Source organism: Equus przewalskii, chromosome 10 (genome assembly GCF_037783145.1).
Source record: "Equus przewalskii isolate Varuska chromosome 10, EquPr2, whole genome shotgun sequence".
NCBI lineage: Eukaryota > Metazoa > Chordata > Mammalia > Perissodactyla > Equidae > Equus > Equus przewalskii.
In genome coordinates this window covers 33,572,861-33,597,492 of record NC_091840.1, presented here as the reverse complement: position 1 = coordinate 33,597,492, position 24,632 = coordinate 33,572,861, and the positions used below count along the sequence as shown (strand labels likewise).

At 36.8% G+C, this 24,632-nt stretch overlaps 1 protein-coding gene across 1 annotated transcript in view; it reads right to left on the bottom strand.

Moving 5' to 3' along the window:
* DHX40 (DEAH-box helicase 40) overlaps positions 1-24,190 on the bottom strand; it is a 49,819-nt gene extending 25,629 nt beyond the window's left edge. The window contains exons 1-11 of the mRNA XM_008541445.2: positions 23,327-24,190; positions 22,323-22,490; positions 21,119-21,264; positions 18,996-19,115; positions 18,573-18,800; positions 18,290-18,356; positions 17,202-17,333; positions 7,028-7,127; positions 4,874-4,960; positions 4,558-4,740; positions 332-412 (exon numbers count right to left, since the gene is read on the bottom strand). Of these exons, the coding sequence (XP_008539667.1) occupies positions 332-412; positions 4,558-4,740; positions 4,874-4,960; positions 7,028-7,127; positions 17,202-17,333; positions 18,290-18,356; positions 18,573-18,800; positions 18,996-19,115; positions 21,119-21,264; positions 22,323-22,490; positions 23,327-23,438 (1,424 nt within the window). The 5' untranslated portion in view covers positions 23,439-24,190. The remainder of the gene's footprint in view (positions 1-331; positions 413-4,557; positions 4,741-4,873; positions 4,961-7,027; positions 7,128-17,201; positions 17,334-18,289; positions 18,357-18,572; positions 18,801-18,995; positions 19,116-21,118; positions 21,265-22,322; positions 22,491-23,326) is intronic.
* Between the last annotated feature and the right edge of the window lie 442 nt (positions 24,191-24,632).

The following is a 24,632-nucleotide window of genomic DNA, read 5'->3' as shown; positions in this document are numbered from 1 at the left end:
AAATCTTTCCCTATCACACAATCATGAGAACAAAGACTCTTGGCTCTCTGATCATTTTGATTTACCCAGCATAATGCCTGGCACTGAAATGGTTCTCAGAACCTGCTTGTTAAATAACAGCAATGTTTAACAAAAATAGTTTTATGGTACAATTTTTAAATTCAGAATTGTGGTGAAGAAAGATTAAGATTAAGGACAAATTCTAACTTCAGTTAAACAATCCATTCAATGCAAACAAATCGTTTTACACTGATAAATCAAAGTATTAAGAATCCTATTTTAAAAAGAAATTAACATCCGCTGTGGTTGGGTTTTTGGGGGTTTTTTTTACCTGTCAATAGCATCACACTGGTAAAGTTGTTTAAGAGCTTCCAAAATAAGTCTCTCATTAGGTGGATCCAAATAGGGAAACCTGTGTATTTAAATGAGATATGAAATGAGATTCATTTCTTGAACATGGTAACATTTTATACAGACTTGAAAACCTATTCAAAAGGTTTTACTTCTACTTTTCAAGTTCTCCTACTCCTTTTTTTTTTAAGCATTCTATGATTATGACCAGCACTCAGCAAAGGAGGAAACAATATTTTCTGAATCACACTCTTTAATTCAAGAAGCATTTCTTTTTGATCCCCCTTAGCTGGAACACTCTTGCCATTCCTCTCCACTCATCTTAATCCTGCCCCTTTCTTCACAGCCAATATCAAGTCTACTCTGTTCTGTAGTCCACAATTTTTATAGAGTTTTATAAAACAGCGGGGAAAAATTAATTGAAAGTGGCCAAAAATTACAAATTGTTCAATAGTACCTCAAAATGGCTTTTTATAAAATGGTAAGTACATTCAATTAATTTTACCATATTTGCTTTATGTATCTATGTATGTATGTGTATGTGCTTATTTTCTCCTGATATGAAAACAAGTTGCAAATACAATACCAATTCACCCCCAAAATACTTCAACACGTATCTCCTGAAAATAAGAACATTATATTACATAACCACAATACCATTAATGAACATAAGACAATTAATAATATTCACAAAGGATAGCAGAGTGGCATATAACCAAGCATGAATATTATATATAATTTTTAAAAATAAGAATAATTACTTAATATTATCATCACTGGATTATTCTTTTCACCATAGGTCTTGAGATGATAAATCATCTACTCCAATTTCTCACCTTGAAAAAGGTCCAAAAAGGACCAAAGGTCCAATATCTTACACAAAGTCTATTCCAGGATTGATAGCTCTATTTAAAAACAAACAGGGGCCGGCCTGGTGGTGCAGTGGTTAAGTGCACACGTTCCGCTTGGGGTAGCCTAGGGTTTGCTGGTTCAGATTCCGGGTACAGACATGGCACCGCTTAGCAAAAGCCATGCTGTGGTAGGCGTCCCACATATAAAACAGAGGAAGATGGGCACGGATGTTAGCTCAGGGCCAGTCTTCCTCAGCAAAAAGAGGAGGATTGGCAGCAGATGTTAGCTCAGGGCTGAGCTTCCTCAAAAAAAAATAATAAAAATAAAAAAAATAAAATAAAATAAAAACAATCAAAAATCCTGGAGACTGCTCTACAGTCAGCATTCCTACAACTTGTACCAACGAGTCCTGGTATCTTCTAGAGCAAAAAGTCGGCAAACATTTTCTGTAAAAGTCCAGATAGTAAATATTTTAGGTTTTGCAGGCCATATGGTTTCTGTCACAGTTACTCAACTCTGCTGTTGTAGCAAAAGTCACCATACATACATGAATGGCTGTGTTTCAACAAACTTAATTTACAAAAACAGTCAGTGAGTCTGGACCATAGTTTGCGACCTCTGTCCTAGAGCAATACCAAACTAGTCAGCTACCTCTTCTAAATAAAAACCCTTTCAGATTTGTAAAAACTACAATTGTTTTTCTCTCTTCATTCTATCAATTGCCAATTCTGTGAAGCACTCCTCATATTATTTGGTTTCTAAGAGACCCGCCATACCTAATTACCATCTTTTAGAAACACTCTATCTAGTTTGTCAAACTCCTCATAAAACATGACAACATCCAATACTGAACTCCAAATGTAGAGTGACCAACTTAGAACAGAAGTGCTATAATTGCCAGTCATCTGGACTTTGCAGTCTATCAATATAACCAAAGTCTATGCCAATGGGAATTTTTAAAAAAATTTTTACAGAATAATAATTGTAAGCTTATATTAAGTTTGTGGTGATCTTATAGTTTTAGATCTTTTCCATATGAATTCCCTTAAGGTACAACCAAAACACAGAATAAAAGATGTATCCTTTCAGACTTTTACCACTGATTTTTGCCCAAGGTTCTGGCCTATTGAGATCATTCTAAATCTTGGTTTTAATCATCTACCAACTAGATATCAAGACATTTTCCAGAAATCTGATAATCATAACTTCCATATCTTTATTTAATATTTTCATTAAAAGTGCTTATCAGGAGAGAGCAAAGGTCAGCATGCTACAAGTAAAACTTCCATCTAGGCTACACTAAGCAATTAATACTTTCTGGATTTGGCTATTTGGCAACTATACTCTATTCAGCGGTACTGTCACTTCCTTATCCACAAAGATGTCAAATGTAATCATGCTAAATATTGTGTTGAAAACAAGAGACATTAAGGTTATCATTCAATAAATTCTTGTGGGGCACCCATTATGTGGATGGTCCTATCTTCAAACTGAAAAGGAAATGGTTTATAATGACATATTCTTTGTGAACCATTTTTATTCATGCTATTATATATCACCATTAAATTCTCTAAAACCATTTTCCAATAAGCTATGCTGAAATTTACTACGAATCAATGCAAGCGTACTCAACAGTTGTTTCCAGAATCTGCCCCTTTTCTAAACAGAAAAATCAAGACATTTGCATTTCTTCTGGTGATCTGTTCTACATAATTTCTCATAAACAACCCACAATACCTCTGACGTTAAATCTGCAAATTCTTCGTGTACCATGGAAATAATGTCTAAAGTCTCAAGATAAATTCATTTACGATCGTTAGGTTTTCTCTCATTATTTCCTAATCCATATTGGTCATCAATTCCTTCTTATCTAGACTTGTTCTTATCTTTTCAATTTTAAAATCATTCTTGATGGAGGAGAAAGGGGAAGCAAAATAATAATTTAAAAGCTCCTTTTTCTTTCTGTCATCTATAAACACTATACCATCTAACTCAAATACTGGTTCTATCACTCCTTATTCTACACACATCTTAAAAAGAGTGGGAGACAAGTTTGGTTTTTTAAAATTTCTGGTCTCTACCATTTTGGGGACTTTTAGTAGACTCTAAGTCTTAAAACTTAAGATGGAAAAATAACTCAGTGCAGATGATATTAACTAATTATTGTTCCTATTTTTCTAATATATATTTATTCTCGGTTACAGGCCGCTCTGGTATCCTTTGTGAATATTATTTTTTTTTTTTTTAAGATTTTATTTTTCCTTTTTCTCCCCAAAGCCCCCTGGTACATAGCTGTGTATTTTCAGTTGTGTGCCCTTCTAGTTGTGGCATGTGGGATGCCACCACAGCACGGCCTGATGAGCAGTGCCATGTCCGCGCCCAGGATTCAAACCAGAGAAACCCTGGGCCACCGAAGCAGAGCACATGAACTTAACCACTCGGCCATGGGGCCGGCACCCATGAATATTATTTTTAAATCTGGGTTCATTTGAAAGCTTTCTATTTGGCCTCTTGGAGTTCTTCAAATGGCTCTTCTTTCTCATTGGTATCATTTATGGTTACAGTTAGTATTTTATGTATTACATGCTTTCCTCTTTCTAGGATCTATAGTCTTATTTAGAAAATATCTAGTCTTACAATAACTATCCAAAAAATTTTTGAATTGGCTTTCCAAGAGTATACAATACATATTTGGATGCACCTAATAATTACTTCCCCTCTTACTATGAATTTAAAGAATGCATGGTCATCTTCTCTCAAAGTTCCTCATATTTTTACATTTCCAGACTATTAAAACCAAAATTAAGACCAAGACAGTACTTTCCTTCATTACTTCCTCTACCATGTATAACACGAAATTTCAAGCCCCTACAACAATACTATGTCCTATACCACTTAATTATATAGCTAAACATTTTATTAATTTAACCACTGTTCTATTCTTTGCTTCTTGTGTCTGAATCTTGTTTCCCCAATATAACTTAAGGTTAGTGAAAGCAAAAAGCTACCACAGAGTATTAGTGTCTCTCACAGGACTAGGCACAATGCTGGCCACACAAAAGATGCTGCAAAAAAACACTTTCTGACTGATCTAAGGTCATTATATACTTTTGATTATAGATAAACAGTTGTCACTAAATGATCCAAATAAACATCAGGAGGAGGCACCCCATGAAGCCAAGGTTAAAATATGAGCAAGGGATCAAATCACAGTAAAGCAATGCAAAGAGCCTTTTATTTGGGTTTAGTTGAACCTTGAACTGTAGGGATGTATGAGTCAAATACTTCAGAAGAATTTCTGAGGAGTAACCTGGCTCCAATCTGACAAATTTTTTTTTCAAGTTATCTACATACCTTATAACATCATGTATGGCAAGGCACTTTAAGGTCAGAACCACAGATGTCAAACTAGTTCTCTTAATCTCAGGGATCACATGGTCAGGCATACACTGGTTCCAAAAATCTTTACTATAGATCCGAAAGCACTTTCCTGAGGAAGTCCTGCCAGCTCGGCCACTTCGCTGCAGCGCCTCACTCCTTTAGAAGAGAAAAAACAGGTCCCCAAAATGTTCTGTGGGTTTCCTAAGTAATTAACTTCCTACCGCCAAACCAGCTAGAAATTATCTAATCAACTCTTCTTCGAACAAAAAGGCTTGACATAGAGACTTACTTTGAAATTGGAACCACTTCCAGGATGTCCAACCCTAACCTGGGATTGTGATTTAACTGTTTCACGAAGCCACCATCTACCACGTATCTAAGGAGAATGAAAACAAATTAAGTTTCTAGAAAATAAGGAAAAACATCAATTTTTAACCACTTGGGTTCTCCTTTTCTACCAAAATAACAACACGGGGACTTTTGCTAGGTGTAGAACTCGAAAGTCAGGAAAGTGAGACCCTCATACATTGCTCGTAGAAATATAAATTGGTTCAGCCAATGTGGAAAATGACTTGGAGGTTCCTCAAAATGTTAAATGCAGAATTATTATATGACCCAGAAATTCCATTCCGAAGTATACACCCAAAAGAAATGAAAATAAGTACTTAACAAATACTTGTAGACATATGTTCATAGTATCACTATTCATAAGAGCTAAAAGGTAGAAACAACCTGAATGTTTATTAACAATTAAGGGTTGAATGAACAAATTATATTATATACATATCATGGAATATTATTCAGCCATAAAAAGGAATGAAGGACTGACACATCCTACAATGTAGATAAACCTCAAAAACACACTGAGTGAAAGAAACTAGACACAAAAGGTCACATGTTGTATGATGCCATTTATATGAAATATCCAGAACAGGATATCTACAGAAATAGAAAGTAGGCCAATGGTTGCTAGGGGGCTAGAGGAGAATGGGGAGCAATGGCTTAAAAGGTCTCGGGTTTTATTTTGGAGTGATGAAAATGTTTTAGAACTAGATAGAGTTGGTAGTTGCACAACATTGTAAATGTGCTCAATACTACTTAACTGTTCACTTTTAAATGTTAATTTTAGGTTATATGAATTTCTCTTCTTAAAAAAACTTGGAAGCCAGCTCTAGATCATTCTAACAGGTTCAGAATCTAATTCCAGCTAGCCTTTAACAATACTATTTTAAGACGATTAATCAGAGAACAAGTCAGGTAAAAAATTAAGTTAGGAATAGCAGTGAGTCTATCATTCACTAAGGGAACATTCTGAAACATGCTATTTAATGACTTTTGCCTTTGCTGGAAACAGAAAATTACAGAGGTTAATTTACTCAGGAGAGCTACTCCCTTAAGCCCTGAATAAAAACATTATTTTTAAAGTAAAGGAGAAAAACAGAGGAAATTAAACTTCTTCTCAGATCTGGGTGATCATTTTACCCAAAAGAAATACATAGGATCTCTTGGGATTCAGGTCCAGCCTTCCTGTGGCAGACAGACAGATTTAGTTAAGTATATAAAATACACCAAGTAAAAGATAAATATCCAAAGGGATTTAACAGTCTGAAAGAACTTTACATTAGCTATCAGTCTAGACTTAAAATTTCCAAGTGTTTCTCCACTAAATTTACTCAAAAATCTGATGGTACAATTGATTACATGAAAAAATAAGAGACCAAGAGGCTAGCCCGGTGGTGTAGTGCTTAAGTTCACATGCCCTGCTTCAGCAGCCAGGGGTTTGCAGGTTTGGATCCTGGGCGTGGACCTACACACCACTCATCAAGCCATGCTGTGGCGGTGTCCCACATACAAAATGGAGGAAGACTGGCAAGGATGTTAGCTCAGGGACAATCTTCCTCAAGCAAAAAGAGGAAGATCGGCAACACATGTTAGCTCAGGACCAATTTTCCTCACCAAAAAATACAATTAGAAACAATAAGAGACCTGCATCATCTTCTCATCTTCACAAAAAGATGAGAAGAGAGAAACAGTATTTCCTGATAAACCCTTGGATATACAAAGCTTGCTCTATCAAATGGAGCTGTCAGGTGAGAAGGGAATATCAGATCATCTTAGGTATATACTGGTAACGGGAGTATAGAAAAACAGGTTTGGCTTCCTATCTAATGAAACTCATGAAGCATTATGCATAATCTTAAATTTGGGAAGAGAAAGCTACAAGTTGCCAAGTACAAGTAGTTAAAAAGTGTGAACAGAAATACTATGCGCACCTCCTACTCCATTTCCTATTTACAGCAATCAATAATTACAAAAAATGATAGGTGATCACAAGCTAAGTAGGTGAGAAGGGAATTAGAGGAGGGCACAGAGAAGCAAACTCAATGTTTTATGATTAGTTAAGTGGCTTCCTTGGCTTTAAAAGAAATTTTAAAAGTTGTACCTGATTCCATCTATTGTCAAAGATGTTGCCGAAATATTGGTGGATATGACACACTTTCTAATTCCAGGTGGAGGTGGCAAAAATATTCTCCTCTGTTGATCTAAAATAAAATATATGCAAAGAGAAAACACTAATTTACAACGTGCATTTGTCAAACTCGAGTTTTGAAAAACTCATTTCATTAAAAGTTGTTTTCTCCACCTCTTTAATTATCTTGAACTCAAAATATAATAGCAAAAACTACTTTCTCCTCACCTTTCACTGTTAAGATTTCTAGATCCATGGCATCACAGATTATCACTGCTAAAATAAATCCTACAGCAGAGTCATTTATGTAGGTCATAACTCCCTTTAAGAATATTTAAAAACTACGGACCTCTTCTCCATTAAAAGGCACGCATGTACACACAACAAAAGAAATCTCCAACAATTTCAGGGTGCTCAGGGACTCTCTGAAACTCATCCATGGACTACAGATTAATGACCTCTCTCTGCATGAAAGACTGATTAACTAAGCGGTTTTTCCTTTTTCGGGTGTCTTCCCAACTCATGATTACCTCTCTAAACAAGTAATGCCGCACTCATTTCTACTACCCACACATCCCAAAGGGTGGGCCCCAGCAGCAATGCTTATAGTATGGTACACCTTGCTCCTCTGGCCATAGTTTATGGCACCAAGGATAAAAACATCTCCCCCAAGCTGGGCCAATCTGATTCTCCTGTGAATTTGGAATAATGTCCAAGAGATGTTCAATTTGATTAGGCTAGTCTCTTGCAAAGAGGAAAAATAAACTTGTGAACCACAGGGAAGTGACTAATATACATGGAAGAGAGAAAGCTAGTCTAAAGAGAGAAAAGAATGAATCAGCCATGAGAGTTGACAAAAGCATACTTCTGGGTTCCTGGCACTTCCCAGGCCTGGGTGTAGAATAAGTAGAAAGATATATTTGGCTAGACTTGCTCTCCTGCCAGGTTAAGCAGAGAACAGGACAAGAGAGTTAAGAATGTGTACAAGGAACTCATTGCAGTAAGGACAAAAGGAGATAGTTAAGGACAGTAACCGACAGGTCTCAATGCATTGTGAAAATTCTTGAATTAGGAACAGTAGAGTGAGTTGGCAGAACCAGGAAGTAATCAACAGAAAGATGTTTAAAACTGAGATCAGAAATGATGTTAATGACAAAGTCCAGGAGGTAACATTTTGAATGGGCAGCTGATGTAGGATGAAGGAAAAGATCTCTTAAGCTAAAGAAGTCAAGGAACTTTAAAGCAAGGTATTTGGGTGGACCATCTATTCCAATGATCTCCAAAAATTAGGAGTAATCACTCCAGAGAGTACAAAAGTCTATCTACTGGGGTATGAAAAGAAATTATTAGTATTTATATTTTTCATAACATCCTTTAAACTTATGTGTTTACTACTGTACATTACATATTAGAACAATAAGTACATAAATATTTTTAAAAGAAAAAAATTTTTAAATGCCTTTTGATTTCCATGAGATATGCCCATATTTGTTTAGAAAATTCACTTTTTCTATTTGAGCAACTTCAAGTCGTTTTTTTTTCAGCAGGCAAGAAAATCTTAACCTGTTTTCAAATAAAATCTTGCAAAGACCCATGTATTTCCAATATATACAACAGACTAAAGTTGAACTATTATGAGGAAGAAAAGAAGTGGCATAGATGAGTGCAGTTTTAAAATCATGGAACTAGGCCAACGATCCCATTTTACAGGTGAGAAAACTAAAGCCCAGAGAGATCAAGTGGCCTGCCCATGATTTACATATAGACAGGCAAATTTAAAACCAAGTTGAGTAACGTTGCTATTCTTCCACATCATTCTGAAATTAATTTCACAAGTAAAAAAGTGCTGAAAAGCCAGCTTTTTTTTTTTTCTTAAAGGTTTTATTTTTCCTTTTTTCTCCCCAAAGCCCCCCAGTACACCCTTGTGTATTTTTAGTTGTGGGTCCTTCCAGTTGTGGCATGTGGGATGCCGCCTCAGCATGGCTTGATGAGCAGTGCCATGTCCACACCCAGGATCCAAACCGGCGAAACCCTGGGCTGCCAAAGCAGAGCACACAAACTTAGCCACTCAGCCAGGGGGCCAAGCCCCGAAAGGCAGCTTACAAAAGATACCTGTAGAGAAATTTTTTTTTTTTTAAGTGTCTTATGTTCTCTGGTCTTTTATTCTGCAGGGTGTCCTGCAGAGAAATTTTGACATAAATACAAAAATAATTCTAAAAAGATCTATTACTTCCAGATTTGAAGATCTGGTGAAAAACATTAAGCGTTAAAAATTATTTTTTAGGTATTTCCTAGATTTAGGCAACTCACTTCTTCCAGATGGTTCAAAGGAGTTATATACTACTTTGTAGTCCAAATTACGCCAGGTGGTCTAGGGGTTAAGATTCAGCACTCTCATCACTAGGGCCTGGGTTGGCTTCCTAGTCAAGGAATCACACCACCCATCTGTCAGTGGTCATACTGTGATGGCTGCATGTTGCTGCAATGCTGAAAGCTATGCCAGTGGTATTTCAAATACCAGCAGGGTCACCCATGGTGGACAGGTTTCAACAGAACTTCCAGACTATGACAGACTAGGAAGAAGGACATGGACATCCACTTCTGGAAAAATTGACCATGAAAACCCAATGAATAGCAGTGGAGCATTATCTGATATAGCACTGGAAAGTGAGAGGATGGCATGAAAAGACCGAGCAGAGCTCCCCTCTGCTGTACACAGGGTCACTAGGGGTCAGAATCAACTTAACAGCACTAACAACAAACAAAAGTTTGAATTATAGGTTTATACATTTATTTATTATTTATTTACTACAATGTAGCTCTATAAGAACAAGGACTTTCTTTCATTATGACATATCCCCGGTAGCTAGAACAATGCCTGGACCATAGAAAGTGCTCAATAAAGTTGAATGAATTGATAAATAAAAAAATGCATTATATAAATAATAAATTAAGATCCTTCTACCTTTAAAATTCCACATTATTTATAAAATTTTACATAAATTAGCAATGTCCTTTCTGAACATATTTATCTATAATCAAGTCTGTTTTTCAATCTACCCATTTCTAAAAGTACCTAATTTGTTTTAGCCTTCAGTTCAAGTAAAATTTCAGTTTCATTTACCATTCTGTTCACTGTAATTAATTTAAAAGTCCTGAAACTGCTGTTTTGACATGACTCACCTTTACATTTCACATTTACATTTCACCTACATATTTCAAAACCATATTTCACAAGTCTGAATGCATGCAGTTTTATGTTTGTTCATAAAGGTTTGGAAAAAAGTTAAATACATATATCCTAAAGTACATTCTCACTCTCTAGAAAGGAAAGGGGAAATTGAATACTTTCACTAAGATGTAGCAATTCTCAGGCTGGCCCATGGCCTAGTGGTTAAGTCCGGCATGCTCTGCTTTGGCAGTCTGGGTTCACAGGTTTGGATCCCAGGTGCGGACCTACACGACTCATCAAGCCATGTTGTGGCAGCAACCCACATACAGAAAAAAAAAAATAGAGAAGATTGGCACAGATGTTAGCTCAGGGCTAATCCTCCTCAGGTCAAAAAAAGAGGAAGACTGGCAACGGATGTTAGCTCAGAGTGAACCTTCCTCACCAAAAAACAAAAAAAAAGATACAGCAATTCTCATGATCATCTCCATTTTCTGATCTTCCTGCTGAAGAAAGATTCGGATATACTTTACCCCATCTATGCCAGTACCTAACAAGATATTAGGATGTTATTAACGGGAGGGGAAAATTGGCAAAGAGGTAGAAAGATGCTCCAAGTCTACCAAAAAATAAGGATATTGAGGAGAGATCACTCAACACTCTTAAAGGAGTAATACTTCTAAGATACATGTATATGATATATTTACATTATATGAAACTCCCTCACAGAATTTCTTGTCCCAAATTCCCCCAAAAAGATCCCAAAGCAGAAATGTGTCTGAGAGAGAGAGTGTGTATACGTGTGTGTGTGTCTGTAAAAGGAATATAACTGAAAGCAATAAACAGAAACCGTCAATCAAAGGGGTGAAAAAGATGACTATTTTGGACCAGAACAAAGAGATACACTGCTCAGCTCAAAATCTATACCCCTCCCTCAAAGTTATTTTTGGGTGAGTCAAAAATATCTTGAGAATTCTTACTAATATAGCTAAAAATCAAAATCCTGACACAGAGAAAAGGCTTGAGATAATCAGTAAATGTAGTTGAAAAAGATAAAGTAACTAGAAGGAAGTTAAAAAAATATGGAAGACAGGCAACCCAACATAAGAATAATTGGTATCCTTGAAGTAGAGAAGCCAATAAATAGACAAAAGTTATACTCAAAAATAGAACACAAGAGAATTTCCCTGAAATAAACAAAAGAATTTGCAGATCAAAAGAGCACATTAGAAAAGTTCATCTTGTTTGTAGGGTTTGGTTACACCAGCATGTACATTTGTCAAAACTCACTGAACTGTATACTTAAAACAGGCACAGTTTATTGTATATAAATTATACCTCAATAAAGTTGATTTTTAAAAAGAGCACATCAAATTCAGGAAGTTTTAATATAAAACACTCAACACCAAAAAATATCCTAATTAAAACTACTGAACTTTAAGGATAAAACAGAAATTTTCAGGCAATCAGACAGAAAAAGCAAATCACTTACAAGGAAGGGAAAAAAAATCAGGCTGGCCTCAGACTTCTTCGCAGCAACATTCAATGCCAGAAGACAACTGGACAACGTCTACCAAGTTCTAAGGAAAAGAAAGTGTGACCCAAGAACATAAAACCCAGCCAAGATGTAGTTCAAGTACAAAGGCAAAAGCCAGACATTCTCAAACATAAAAGAAGAACAAAAAAATAACACTCAAGAACCCTTCTATTAAAAAAGAAGTTAAAATCCAGACAATCTAAAATTAACCAAAAGTAACTTAGGAATGGAAAAACCATGGTAAAAGGATTGATGGCTAACACTGAATGCATCTGAACAATGTAAAAATAACTAACAAAAATCATAAGGGGAGAATATAGAAGAGCAAAAGTACTTAAGTCTTCATCTTTCAAATCAGAGTCAACAGATAAGATCTCCAATCAAATATGATCTAAAAAGAAGATATTACCCTCAGCTTAATACTTTCATCTTTTTAAACTTAAAGCAATCTTTTGTAAAATATTTCATGTGGTAAAGAAAGATTTACTTGAAGTTTAGTAATTCCTTTAAGTAAATTCAAATAAAATTAAATACTTTTTTGAAAAGCAACTAATAGTACAATCTCACTTGTAGAAAGTGTTTCTATCAACCTACCTATCTACTTACATACCCTTCTAGATGTATACACACATGTACACAGGTCTGAATAATGTTTTTCCTAGTATTAAAGATGGTTATTTCTGGATGGAGGGATTTGAGGCAATTTCTTTACTTTTACCTTCGTATTGTACACTGCTTGCATTCTTTATAATGATACTGCATAATTTTTCCTCAATTGAGTACTTTTTCTTAAAAGAAAATTGGAGCAAATATTTTGACACACTAACAGTGTTCATTCTGCATGGTGGGGAATGGATTTTTTGTGTGTGTACTTTTCTATACTTTTAGAATTTCTACAAACAGCGAAAAAGAAAAATGTAAAAGAGCATATATAATATAATCCCATCTTTTGTTAAAAAAACTAAACAATAAAAACACATTTAAATGTACAAATAAAAAGTTCAGAACAATATACCTCAAAATATTAATAGTGATTATCACTTAATCATGTTGCTGGGATCTGAGTACATTTATTTTTCTTACTTTGCTAATTTTATTTTCTTTTAAAGTATGTATTTTCTTCAAAAGAAAAATTTTCCCATTTGGGGAGACTCCACATAGAGTAAAATAGAGTAAAAGTTGTTAGGTGAAGCTCACTAGCCTTATTCACCAACATTTTTAATCTTAACATTTAAGGAAATTGTCATAGACAAAGTCAAATTCTAGTTACTTGCCATATGAGGTAAAATCTTTGTTTTGCAGGAAGAAGAAAGAAAGAAAAGAAAACTATTTTTGGATTTATGCAATAATCTAAGTGGCAGTTTTTCCTCTTTTAAAATGTTGTACACTATGGAGCCAGCCCCGTAGCCGAGTGGTTAAGTTCACATGCTCTGCTTCAGCGGCCCAGGGTTTCACCAGTTCAGATACTGGGCACAGACCTAGCACCAGTCATCAGGCCATGCTGAGGCAGCATCCCACAGAGCAGAGCCAGAAGGACCTACAACTAGAATATATAACTATGTACTGGTTTGGGGAGAAGAAGAAGAAAAGAAAAAAAGAAGATTGGCAACAGATGTTAGCTCAGGTGCCAATCTTTAAAAAAAAAGAAAATATGGCAACTTAAAATGTTGTATACTAATCCAAGGTAAAGTTCTTTTCCTTTTCTTCATGTGTTCTGGAAACATATGTACTATCATATCAGCCATTACGGAATAAATAACCAGTTATCAAATGTAGATTTACCATGTGACCTCAGGAACATCACTTAGCCTCTATCTGTAAAATAAAGAAGTCCAATTATGCAAAAACATATATATGGGTATATGTGCATTTTTCTAGAGAAAGAAGCCATGGCTTTCCTTACTTTTTTAAGAGAATCTGAAACCCCACCCTCCAAAAAAGGCTGAACTAGATAATTACTTTCAGTGCTAAAATTGTCTAACTCCATGCAAACATTTGTCACTTATGAACTAATAGGTATATTTCAGTTCATAAATTCTTGTGCGGCTCAGCTTTCCCTAGATGCATGACAAACATGAAGAACTGCAATATCTTGAACAAAAGGTGGGAAGTCAGAAGAGCAAAAAGTTTTAAGAGAAACAAGAATAAGCTCTAGACATAGTGTTTGACGCAAGACATTAACAGAATGGCCAGCACAAAGCCAAAAATCTGGAATTCAGTTCAACAAATATTTAAGCAGGACATCGTCAAAATATAGTACTTGCCCTCAAAAAGTTCATGATCTCATAGAGGGGATGAGACAACCATAACACGAGGTAGAATGTGTTACGTGCCATAAGAAGTACAGCAAAGCACAACGAGGTTCAAATGAAGAAGAGATCAGAGCCAGCTGTGAGGAGTGGGATCAGGAAAGGTTTTCATAAAGCTGGTTGTGCTCGTGAAATGAAATAGCATCAGACAGTGAGAGGAGACGCTAAAAGGAAAAACGGGAGTTCAAGTTAAGGAAACAGCAAACACAGTCACAAAAAAAAATGTGGGAGGAAAAGGAATCAAAAATACCTCCTACATTTTGAGCTTGACAGAACATCACCAACAGAGGTTAGAGGGAGTTCAACCCAGAGAGCAAGATCATATAACCTTGGTAATAGAAGGGATAACACTGCACCTCTTCACATCTGACAGATGAGAATTTTCTATGTCAATTAGGGAGATATTTTAAGATGTCCCTTTAAAAAAGTCAGTCATCATCATGGCTAGTCCAGAAATAAGAGCAAATATAAAACATCCACCTCATAATTTTTACCTATTCACTAAACCCAAGTATGGGTCATTTACGAACCCACTTCACTACAGGCTACAAGCAGGAAATCCTTCTTGCCTCTCTTCACTCCCAAGTGCAAGTTTTTAGTTCCTGAAGCATAATAGAAAATAAAGTGGGGCAGCCTGGTGGCACAGCAGTTAAGTGTGCACATTCTGCTTCGGCAGCCCAGGGTTTGCCAGTTTGGATCCCGGGTGCAGACACGGCACCGCTTGGTAAGCCATGCTGTGGTAGGCATCCCACATATAAAAGTAGAGGAAGATGGGCACGGATGTTAGCTCAGGGCCAGTCTTCCTCAGCAAAAAGAGGAGGATTGGCAGCAGATGTTAGCTCAGGGCTAATCTTCCTCAAAAAAAAAAAGAAAGAAAGGAAATAACCTAATAGTGTCTCTCCCCATCACCCAAAGTAGCAATAATAAAGAAGTAAGTGCTGTATTATATTAACCAGGCTTAAAAAGAAAGTCTAAGATCCCAGAAACCTGCCACTCGCTCCCTTCTTTATCCAACTCCACCTCACCCATTACTCAGTACACTTCATCAGCTCTATCCGAATGCCTCTTTGCACTGTTACAAACCAGTGCAATACACAGTATTATGCTCATAATGGATCACCATGGATCACCCTTATAGTGCCCCTGGAACCAGAAAGGAAACTAAAATAAACAAAGAAAACCCTTCATTAATGGCTCTACTCACCCACTCCCATATCTTTACTGTTTACACATGTATGCCAACACAGAAAATCACACACACTAGAAATTATGGCTGAAGGCATGTTGACGTCATGGTGGAAGGACGATGAATGCCAAGTTACTAAGTTGGCATTTTAATTCAGTTGGTAATAGGGAATGGTTGAAGGTAGCCAACAGGAGACTGACACATTAGAGCTGTGCTTTTGGAAGATTACGCTTACCACTGCAGGTAGGATGGTAAACTTAATCAGAGAAAACAGGTTAGCAGGCTACATTAACAACTCAGGAAAGCAAATTGAGGATCCCAACTCTAACAGTGACAATAAAAAAAGGAAAAGAAGATCTAGATAAGACAAGGGTAAAAGAAAAGCTGTAGGAGTTGCCCCATGTTTGGATTGAAAGATCTAGGATGATATGACGCACAGACCAGAGAGCCCTGAGGAGACCCAGGAGGTCTAGAGTGCAGGAGAACGAACTAGAGACAGCTTTCAGGAGTCATCCACAGAGAAGTGACAGGTGAGTCTTAGGAGCCAACCGCTCCAAAACAGAGAATTCCAGGAAAAGAGCAAGCTAAGGATGCAACCTCAGGGAGCAGTCACAGTTAGAGGGAAACAAAGGCTGGGGAGGGTGGCAGGGCAGCAGCTTTAGAGAAAAAGTGGTAACCAGATAATTAAATATTATCCCAGAGGACATTTCAAGGAGACTTATTATTATCACAAAACCAAAATACAAACTAATGGAAAAAAGCCATAAGATTTGAGAAATAGGTCACTGGAAACCTTTAATAGTATAAAAACTGGATTTCCAGAAGTTTAAACAAGAAGCAATAGCAGATACAGAACATTATTTTCAATGTGATAGTAAGAAGGAAAGAATAAAATTCTTTACTTTATATAGAAAAAATATGTGTATATTGTTAATGGTTAATAACAAAGCAACCATAATGGGTTTTGAATTACTTGATCAGTTACAAAGTAAATTATAAAAGAGTCAATGGATCAATTCTCCAGAAAACAATGAAAACCTTAAATATCTAATAATGACCCTAAGAATTCCCTTGAAGACGTAAAAATCTAAAAATAGACTTCAGTATTGAGAGCAAGGGCCTAACATCATCACAAAAAGATTTCCAAAACAGCACATGGTCTATGGTTATTTATCAACACATATACTCCCAAACTTTTTTTGTTAATGTAAGGATAAGAACCACTTACTCAACAAAAACACACAAAAAATATAAAAACATTTAAATGCTTTTTACATTACATTAAATGCTAATCCCATTCAAAACTCCAAATAGGAGGCTACAATTAACTTCCCTTTAGTTTTAGAAGTCCAATTCCATAATAGAATAGTGTTACAAAACAAATTCTAAACCTCATTCAACAACATTTATTATGAGCAAATATCAGAATTATAAAAGTTTGCATTTGCTCTCTGAATTTACAAAAGAACAGCATTATTCTTGAAAAGCAGACTGTGTGGCTACTCAAAAAGAAAACAATCCACTGTGTTTAGTCTCAGATATATCTGTATATATACAATTTCTAGAAATTCGGTGACAGTAGCAAATTAGATTTGACCTATGGTACTATAATCAAGAAATTATAGTCCTCATTTCAAAAAATTACCAACAGTATTTTTGTTCTGCTGGGAGAGGACATAGCCTACTCTCAATACTAAGGAGGACGTGTCCGAGGCATTTGAAAAAGTAAACGTGAAAAGACCTCAAGAAAAAAAATCACTTCTCTCAAGGGATATTCGTTCTCTTAATGCTCTGTTTTATGATCTAGGTGTTAGTTACAAAGGTAAGTTCAGTTTGTGAAATTCATTGACCTAAACACTTACAATCTGTGCACTTTTCTGGACGTATATGATTAGTCAATAAAAAGTTTTTTAAAAATCAAATTTTCTGTTCTAGTGAAGAATTACCTGTTGTCATAGATCCATAACACGGCAGTATTAACAAGCCATCTAGAGTGGTGTCTTGAACATCGTAATCATAATCAACAGACTCTGCCATCTGAAAAAGTAGCTCACAACTTTTTTCGATTTCAAACTGACCTGAAATAAGGGAGGAAAATAATGTCAGCAATTGAACAGCAAAATTAATTTAAGAATGAAAAAGTCTTCTGGATTAAAATTCCTTTTGCATAATGGTTATTTTAAATCTCTCATTTGAGATAAAGGAGATGAACATACAAGTTGTACCAAATCTCAACAATAAAATTAAAAATAGTAGAAATGCCAGTTTCCAAGGAATTTAAATCTCTAAAAAATTAAAAATGTTTCTAATCTTCAAGGCTTTCATCTTGTTAACAAAGTATTTGAGGAAGACTCAGTAAAATTAACACCACAGAGGAAGCTAATCCAGGAGATACTCCATTTAGGTGTATTTTAAAATACTTAAGTAACCACAAAAAGGCAAGAGATTGTTACAATGTCTCACTTCCAACATCAGTACAAGGCAGAGTAGGAGGTGACTGATGAAATGACTCATTTCTCTTAGCAAGATGCTGCTACTTAAAGAATCACACTAGTCTGAGATTTAACTATTCTATTTTTGACCTCCAAAAAAGGCTTGTCTATGAGACATGGATTCCGCACCGTATGTACTGCTATCACACAGTACCATTCCCCTGCTCAAAGAAGAAAGGAGCTGGTAGGATGCCTCTTGAAATAATGGAGTTAATCATTCAGATCCAGGACCATTTAGTGTGGTAACAGCTCTATATAAGACAGACTAATAAAAATATCAACTTTACCATTTAACATCTTTCTAATAAAAGGTCAGCATGTTTTACATATGTTTATTAATAAGACACGTTTTTTTACGGCAGTGTAGAATTAGCCTATATTTCTTACATAAGACATAATACCTAACACCATTCAGATAATCATAAAAAGCTAGGGCAACATGAGCAGAATTTAGATCTCCAAAAAAAGGTAACCCTCTAGTGTGGTGCCACATTCTCCTCTTATAAAAAGCAAAAATTTTAAACCTGACACTGAATGCTTACCAGTCAGAAAAACCAAGATGTCTCCAGCCATTTCATTCAAATGGATATCCATGGTCACTTTCACAATCTAAACCAAGAAACACAAGCATAATATGCTAGTGGAAATACAGCCTTCCCCCCGATACCTCTCCTTGTTCCACAGAAGAATTAAAATTGGTTATCAAAAGTCCTAGGACGTATGAGTGCTGCCACTAAAATAACAGGGAACAAATGAATTATCAAACTACTCAGTCAACTAGAATCATAGATATAAAAAAGACATAAAAAGGATGCCAAGTAGTACCGCTTGAATATACGCAGTATTTTCTCTGTCTCGTGGGCCAATCAAATTGCAGAATTTTTCTCTGACTGGATAAAGCCTTCCAGGTATATCAAATATTGGACAATTTCCAAAAAATGCAGAGAGCTTAGCAAGTTCCATAGTTGCTGACATCACCACGACCTTTAAATGTTCTTTCCTATTAGGAGACTTTTCCTGAAATAGCTTCTTCAATAAACCAAATAAGATGTCCTGAAAGAAAAGTAAATTTCTAGTAAGTCACAAGTGTACCTAACAACCACCTTATTTTAAATATTTTGCTCTCCTAACCAAAGAATTCCCATTTCAATAGATTAAAATGTAAGTAAGAAGAGACAATTCTCTATACACTAAAAAGCTACCCCGAGGAAGTAAACTAATAAATAACCAATATATTAAAATACTCACTGTAGTTAGAGTTCTCTCATGAGCTTCATCCAAAATAATGACACTGAATTTGGTAAGATTTGGATCTCCCAGAATATGTTTCAGTAAACATCCATCAGTCATGTATTTGATCGCTGTTTCCTAATGTTCAAATAGTAGAATACATCAACTCATACACATATAGTATCACAGAAATTCATCCCTGCTTTGCAAACCAAAATTTCCCCCAAAATGAACAGACATTAAGTGATCACACTAATTCGACTAAATAAAAGAATACATAAAATACAATCATGCGTCACTTAACGACAGGGATATGTTCTGAGAAATGTGTCATTAGGTGATTTCTTCATCGTGCGAACATCATAGAGTGTACTTACACAAACCTAGATGGTATTGCCTACTACACAGCTGGGCTATAAGGAGATACAATGAAGTCAGTGGAAAGTAGTAAGATAATGTAATGGCTTCAGGTGAGCAAGTTGTGGGAAACAACAATAAAATGGGATTCATCTCCCTCTCAGCTATCATTTTAGAGGACCCAGGAGATAAGGTAGAAGAAATGGTTAGGTGCACAATTTCCTCTCACTCTCTTCTTGCCTACTCATTCTCCTATTAAAAAAATAGCGTCAGTCAACTAGCATTAAAACAAGGTGAGAATAAGGTCCAAAGGTTAGGAGTTAACAGTAGTGGCATCTATAAAACCAGGGAAGAAAAAAAGGAAGAAATATCCCCAGCAGTGACCACTAGGGAGACAAAGATAGTATTTTAAAGAGTCATTCTGTGCCGTAATTGATAGCCATTCCTTAAGGACCATAGGTAAATCAGGGATTCTTTTGTATCTAGTACAGAATTAAGAAATCCTGAGGGAATGTGAATTTTAACTATTAACAAGAAAACAACTTTAGGGGCTGGCCCCGTGGCCGAGTGGTTGAGTTCACACATTTTGCTTTGGCAGCCCGGGGTTTTGCCAGTTTGAATCCTGAGTGCAGACATGGCACCACTCATCAAGCCAGGCTGAGGCAGCGTCCCACATGCCACAACTAAAAGGACTCACAACTAAAAATACCCAACTATGTACCGGGGGGCTTTGGGAGAAAAAGGAAAAATAAAAAAATAATAATAAAAAAAAAAGAACAGAACTTTAAATTTGTTAGTGCCATGAATATAGAAGATGCTCAATAAATACTTGCTTACTGACTTTGTTAATTAAGTTGTCAGTTTTCCACTGACTTCAAGAATACAAACATACAAAATGGATGAACCTTGAAAACATTATGCTAAATGAAATAAGCCAGACAGAAGGACAAACTATTGCATGATTTCATTTATATGAGGTACTTAGAATAGTCAAATGTGTAGAGACAGAAAGTAGAATAGAAGGTACCAGGGGCTGGGGGGAGGAAGGTGAGGGGAGTTACTGTTTAACAGGTACAGAGTTTCCATTTGAAATGATCAAAAAGTTCCAAAAACAGACAGTGGAGATGGCTATGCATTCTGAATGTACTTAATGCCACTGATGTATAAACCTAAAAATGGTTAAAATGATAAATTTTATGTTATGTACATTTTACTACAACAAATTTTTTTTAAAAAACACAAATGTAAGTTACATATCAAGGATCCTTACAACTAAAAAACTAAAATAAAGAATCCTAAGAAAAATAAACATAACTTACTTAAAAACTAATTGAGAGGAGGGCCCCAGGATATAGTGGTTAAGGTTGGTGCACTCCACTTCAGTGGCGTGAGTTCACAGGTTCAGATTCTGGGTGTGGACCTACACCATTTATCAGCCATGCTGAGGCAGCAATCCACATATAAAGTGGAGAAAGACTGGCAAAGATGTTAGCTCAGGGCTAATCTTCCTCAAGCAAAAAAAGAGGAAGATTGGCAACAGACGTTAGCTCAGGGCTAATCTTCCTCAGGGAAAAAAAAAAACTAATTGAGAAGGAAGAAAATGGGATAAATATTAGATACTTCAGAGCTAAAACATTAACAATGGGCAACAAAAATTAATTATAACCTGAAGCTTTGTTTCTTTAAAATATAAATGGAATTTTGAAGTTAAAATCTTTCATAACTTTCTCTACTCTTTCCCTAAGTTTACAGTACTTAAACAAATACTAACAAAACTTTTGTACCTTAGAACTGCAATCATCAAAACGAACTTGGTATCCTACTTTGGATCCCAAAGTGCATTTCATTTCTTCAGCAACCCTCTGAGCAACTGATATGGCAGCTACTTTTCGTGGTTGAGTCACACCAATCATACCATGTTGTGAAAACCCTAATAGAACCAGAGGTAAAAAACACAAAAATGTAAATAATTGCTTCCTATTAGAGCTAAATTGTTTCTGGTCAATCAATATAAACTGTTCAAGTGTTTCCAAAAGAAAACTCTGCAAATTAACAACACACTGTATTACATTTGCACTGTGGAAATTTAAGTATTAATCAAAAATAAGAATACATATTAGTAACCATCTAAAATGTACATATTTTAGTTAGGTTTGGTTTTTCTCCAATTTCAGTCTAAAGATTAAGTCTAAAGGCCAAGAATTTTTCATCCCTAGGAATCCACAAAATTCCACATGCTTCCCAAAATAGATTTACCTTTGCCACAGAAGTTAAATATACCACCTTTCATAGATTCTATAGGCATTTTTTACTATTTTAGTATCTCTGAAAGGAAGATGCATCTTACAGCTGATGGCAATTTTACTTCATTAACAGTATGCAAAATAGTGGTATGCCTTAATAGATGGCATCTTAGATTAGATGCCTTAGAACAAGTTAGTATAAGCTAAGAAATTTTTGTTAATTTTTGTATGAATTATATCCAATATAATTTTGCTCTAGGCTAACCTTATAAAAGAAAGTTTTACCATATCAAAGGGAAAGACACTTTAAGGGTAATTTGTTAGCTGGCTTGGTATTAGCAGAATTGAGGAATAAACACTTACCTGTTAACACTCTGGAGAAAGAACCTATAAATACTAATGCCAGCAAAGTATATCAATATATCCCTTCCGCCTGAAAATTATTTCAATACCCAATGATTATAGTCTACTGCCAGACAAACTTATTCTATAGCAGAGAATCAATATCTACTTATAATTCTATTTGGGATTATTAAGTAATTAAAAGTGAAAAAACTGCCATTTCAACTAATTCCTGAGTCTGAAATAAGACTATAAAGAAGCAGGGAAGATGTAGGAAGGGTGTGCCAAGAGAAGAATTGGGACTGTAAAATAAATGATGGGCATTTGTGTAATACCCAAGTCCTATTAGCTTTTAAGAGGATATCTTTTAAATACACACAATATTATCCCAGAATAAAATTACCTGCTTCATATAGATATTTTGGGAGTTGAGTTGTTTTACCACTTCCTGTATTTCCAGTAACAATAAGGAATGAATTGTCCCTCACAGCTTGAATAAGCTTTTTTCTTTGTTTTTGAATAGGAAAAGTTGGAGTAGTTCCTCCCTCCTGTGATGTGCATCCTTTCTCTTCTGTAATAACAGAAAAACAATTGTGCAATTAAAAGGCCTGTAAAGATATCACTGACTCAATTTCCAGAACTGAGAAGAGAAAGACAACAGAATTTTAGGGCTGGAAGGGATCAATCCATGACTTCTTAGTTAAATCAGCTATGTCCAATTTGTAAGTAAGGATTTATAAGCCCAGAACAACTTTTTAGTGAAATCTAACAACTTGAGCACTTGCCAATGAATGACTCAAAGTATTTAACAAAGTAAGCCTAGCACAAGGCAATGTATGTGCAAGCATACCTATACAGAAGCTCACCTATACAGAAGCACAAAGCCCAATTTTATTAAATAGACCAAAACCTGGAACACAGCAGAAAACTCTCAGCTGAATTAAAAGCCACCTGTGTTTGCTTCTGATTCATGGTTCAAGTTAGGTCCCTGTTCAGAGTGACTGATATCCCAGAAGGCCAAGTGGTGGGTAACCATGGAAACTGGCTCCTGGAAACTGGCTCCCTTCATACCGTACCCAAAGGCAGGCTGGCGGCCCGACGAAGGTGGGGGGGATGGAAGAGTAGAGAACAAAGGCTTTATGAGCCTGTTTAAGAGCAGAACGTGTTTCGGCGTTGGGGTTCACTTTTTTGGCCCCCAGCAAGCTTTTCACCCAACTTGGGTCTGGGACCGCCCCCCTCTAGACCGAAGTGCTCATTGGACGCAAAGTTCGCCTCCAGCTTGGAAGGTGAGGAGAACACTGCGGCCCCCTCACCACTCCTCTCTGCCCGCCGAAGGCGGACTTTTATCCCCCCAAAACCCCCATGCTGTAACTCCCGCTGGCCTCCGTAGCGTCCCGCGGACCGCACCTCTATCAGCGACGGAAACAGTCGAAGGCCGCTCTTCCTGGAGGTCTCTTGACCGCTCACCCTCCTCCTGCCGCCTTGGCGCCCTGCCCGCGACGGCGGGAAACCGGGACATAGACCTGGCCCCGAGCGGAGGTGAGCACGTCCAGCGATCTAGGGAGATGGGAGGGGAAAGGAGAAGACGCGGCCTGATGACGTTGAGGTGTTTACTTCCGCGCGTGCGACTCGAAGCGAGGGGAGGGAGAACTGTTCGATGACGTGGCGCGCGGCGGCCGGAAAGCTCGGCCACCCCCGCGACCCAGCTGGGCCCAGATCCGAGGGCCCACCCACCGAGGGTTTCCTTCCATCCTCTGGTGTGCGGCGATGCTGTCCTCACCAAGGTCCTGAAGGGCCCCCTCCTGTTTCTCCTCTGGTGTGCAGAACAGCTAGGCGACACCCCTTTTCTCAGCCGCTATGGTCACTGCAAAGCTGTCAGACTTCACACGCCTAACGTGATGTGATCCTTTGCCGGGAGCTGGAACTTTCCTCGAGTGCGGCGTTCCACAACACATTGTCACCTCGCTCATCCTCAGATGACCTGTTCAAGGCACACAGCTACTGAGTTGCAGAGCGGAACTTCTAGTTCTGTAGTGTCCGAAACTTAGGTTCCCCATGCTGTTCATTTCTTTCATAAGACCCTGCATTTTAATTTATTTCCATGTTGATTTTCTTCCGCTTTTCCCCAAGTAGACACGAGGGCGGGAACTTTAGAAAACCACGGTACACTCGGAGCCCAGCAAAGTGATTCAAAGTGGACCGTCAATATTTGTTAAATTTGCTGAATGGGTGAATGAATGCTTGATCTCCAGAGGAATTAAGCTCACTTTTAACGGATGTGGAGTCCTTGGAAACCACAATAGCTGAAAAGTTAAACAGATAGATAGCAATCAGAGGCAGGGTGACTTTTTCAAAAAAGGTACTTCGGGGAGCAGATTTTTCTGTTATACAGCCTCCCAATTTTGTAAATAGTATGAATTGTAACAAAATCAATGCAAGTGGAAGATTGTTTCTTGGATTTTTCAACCGTTCCTGCTGTTAGAATTAACCAACACTTTCTGCCAAGGAAGACAACTCAAAGTTGTCACTTGACCGTTAACTAAAGGCCGCTACTCTCCTATCTGACCAGGGTTCAAAAGATGTCATTGAACCCCAAGATTTTTCTGTGCTCGTTGAAAATGTACTTATACCGACTCCTTTTAAATGGAACTAATTAACATCTAGTAAGATGCAAGTTTATCAGATTTTGTTTGACACGAAATGAAGTGCAACT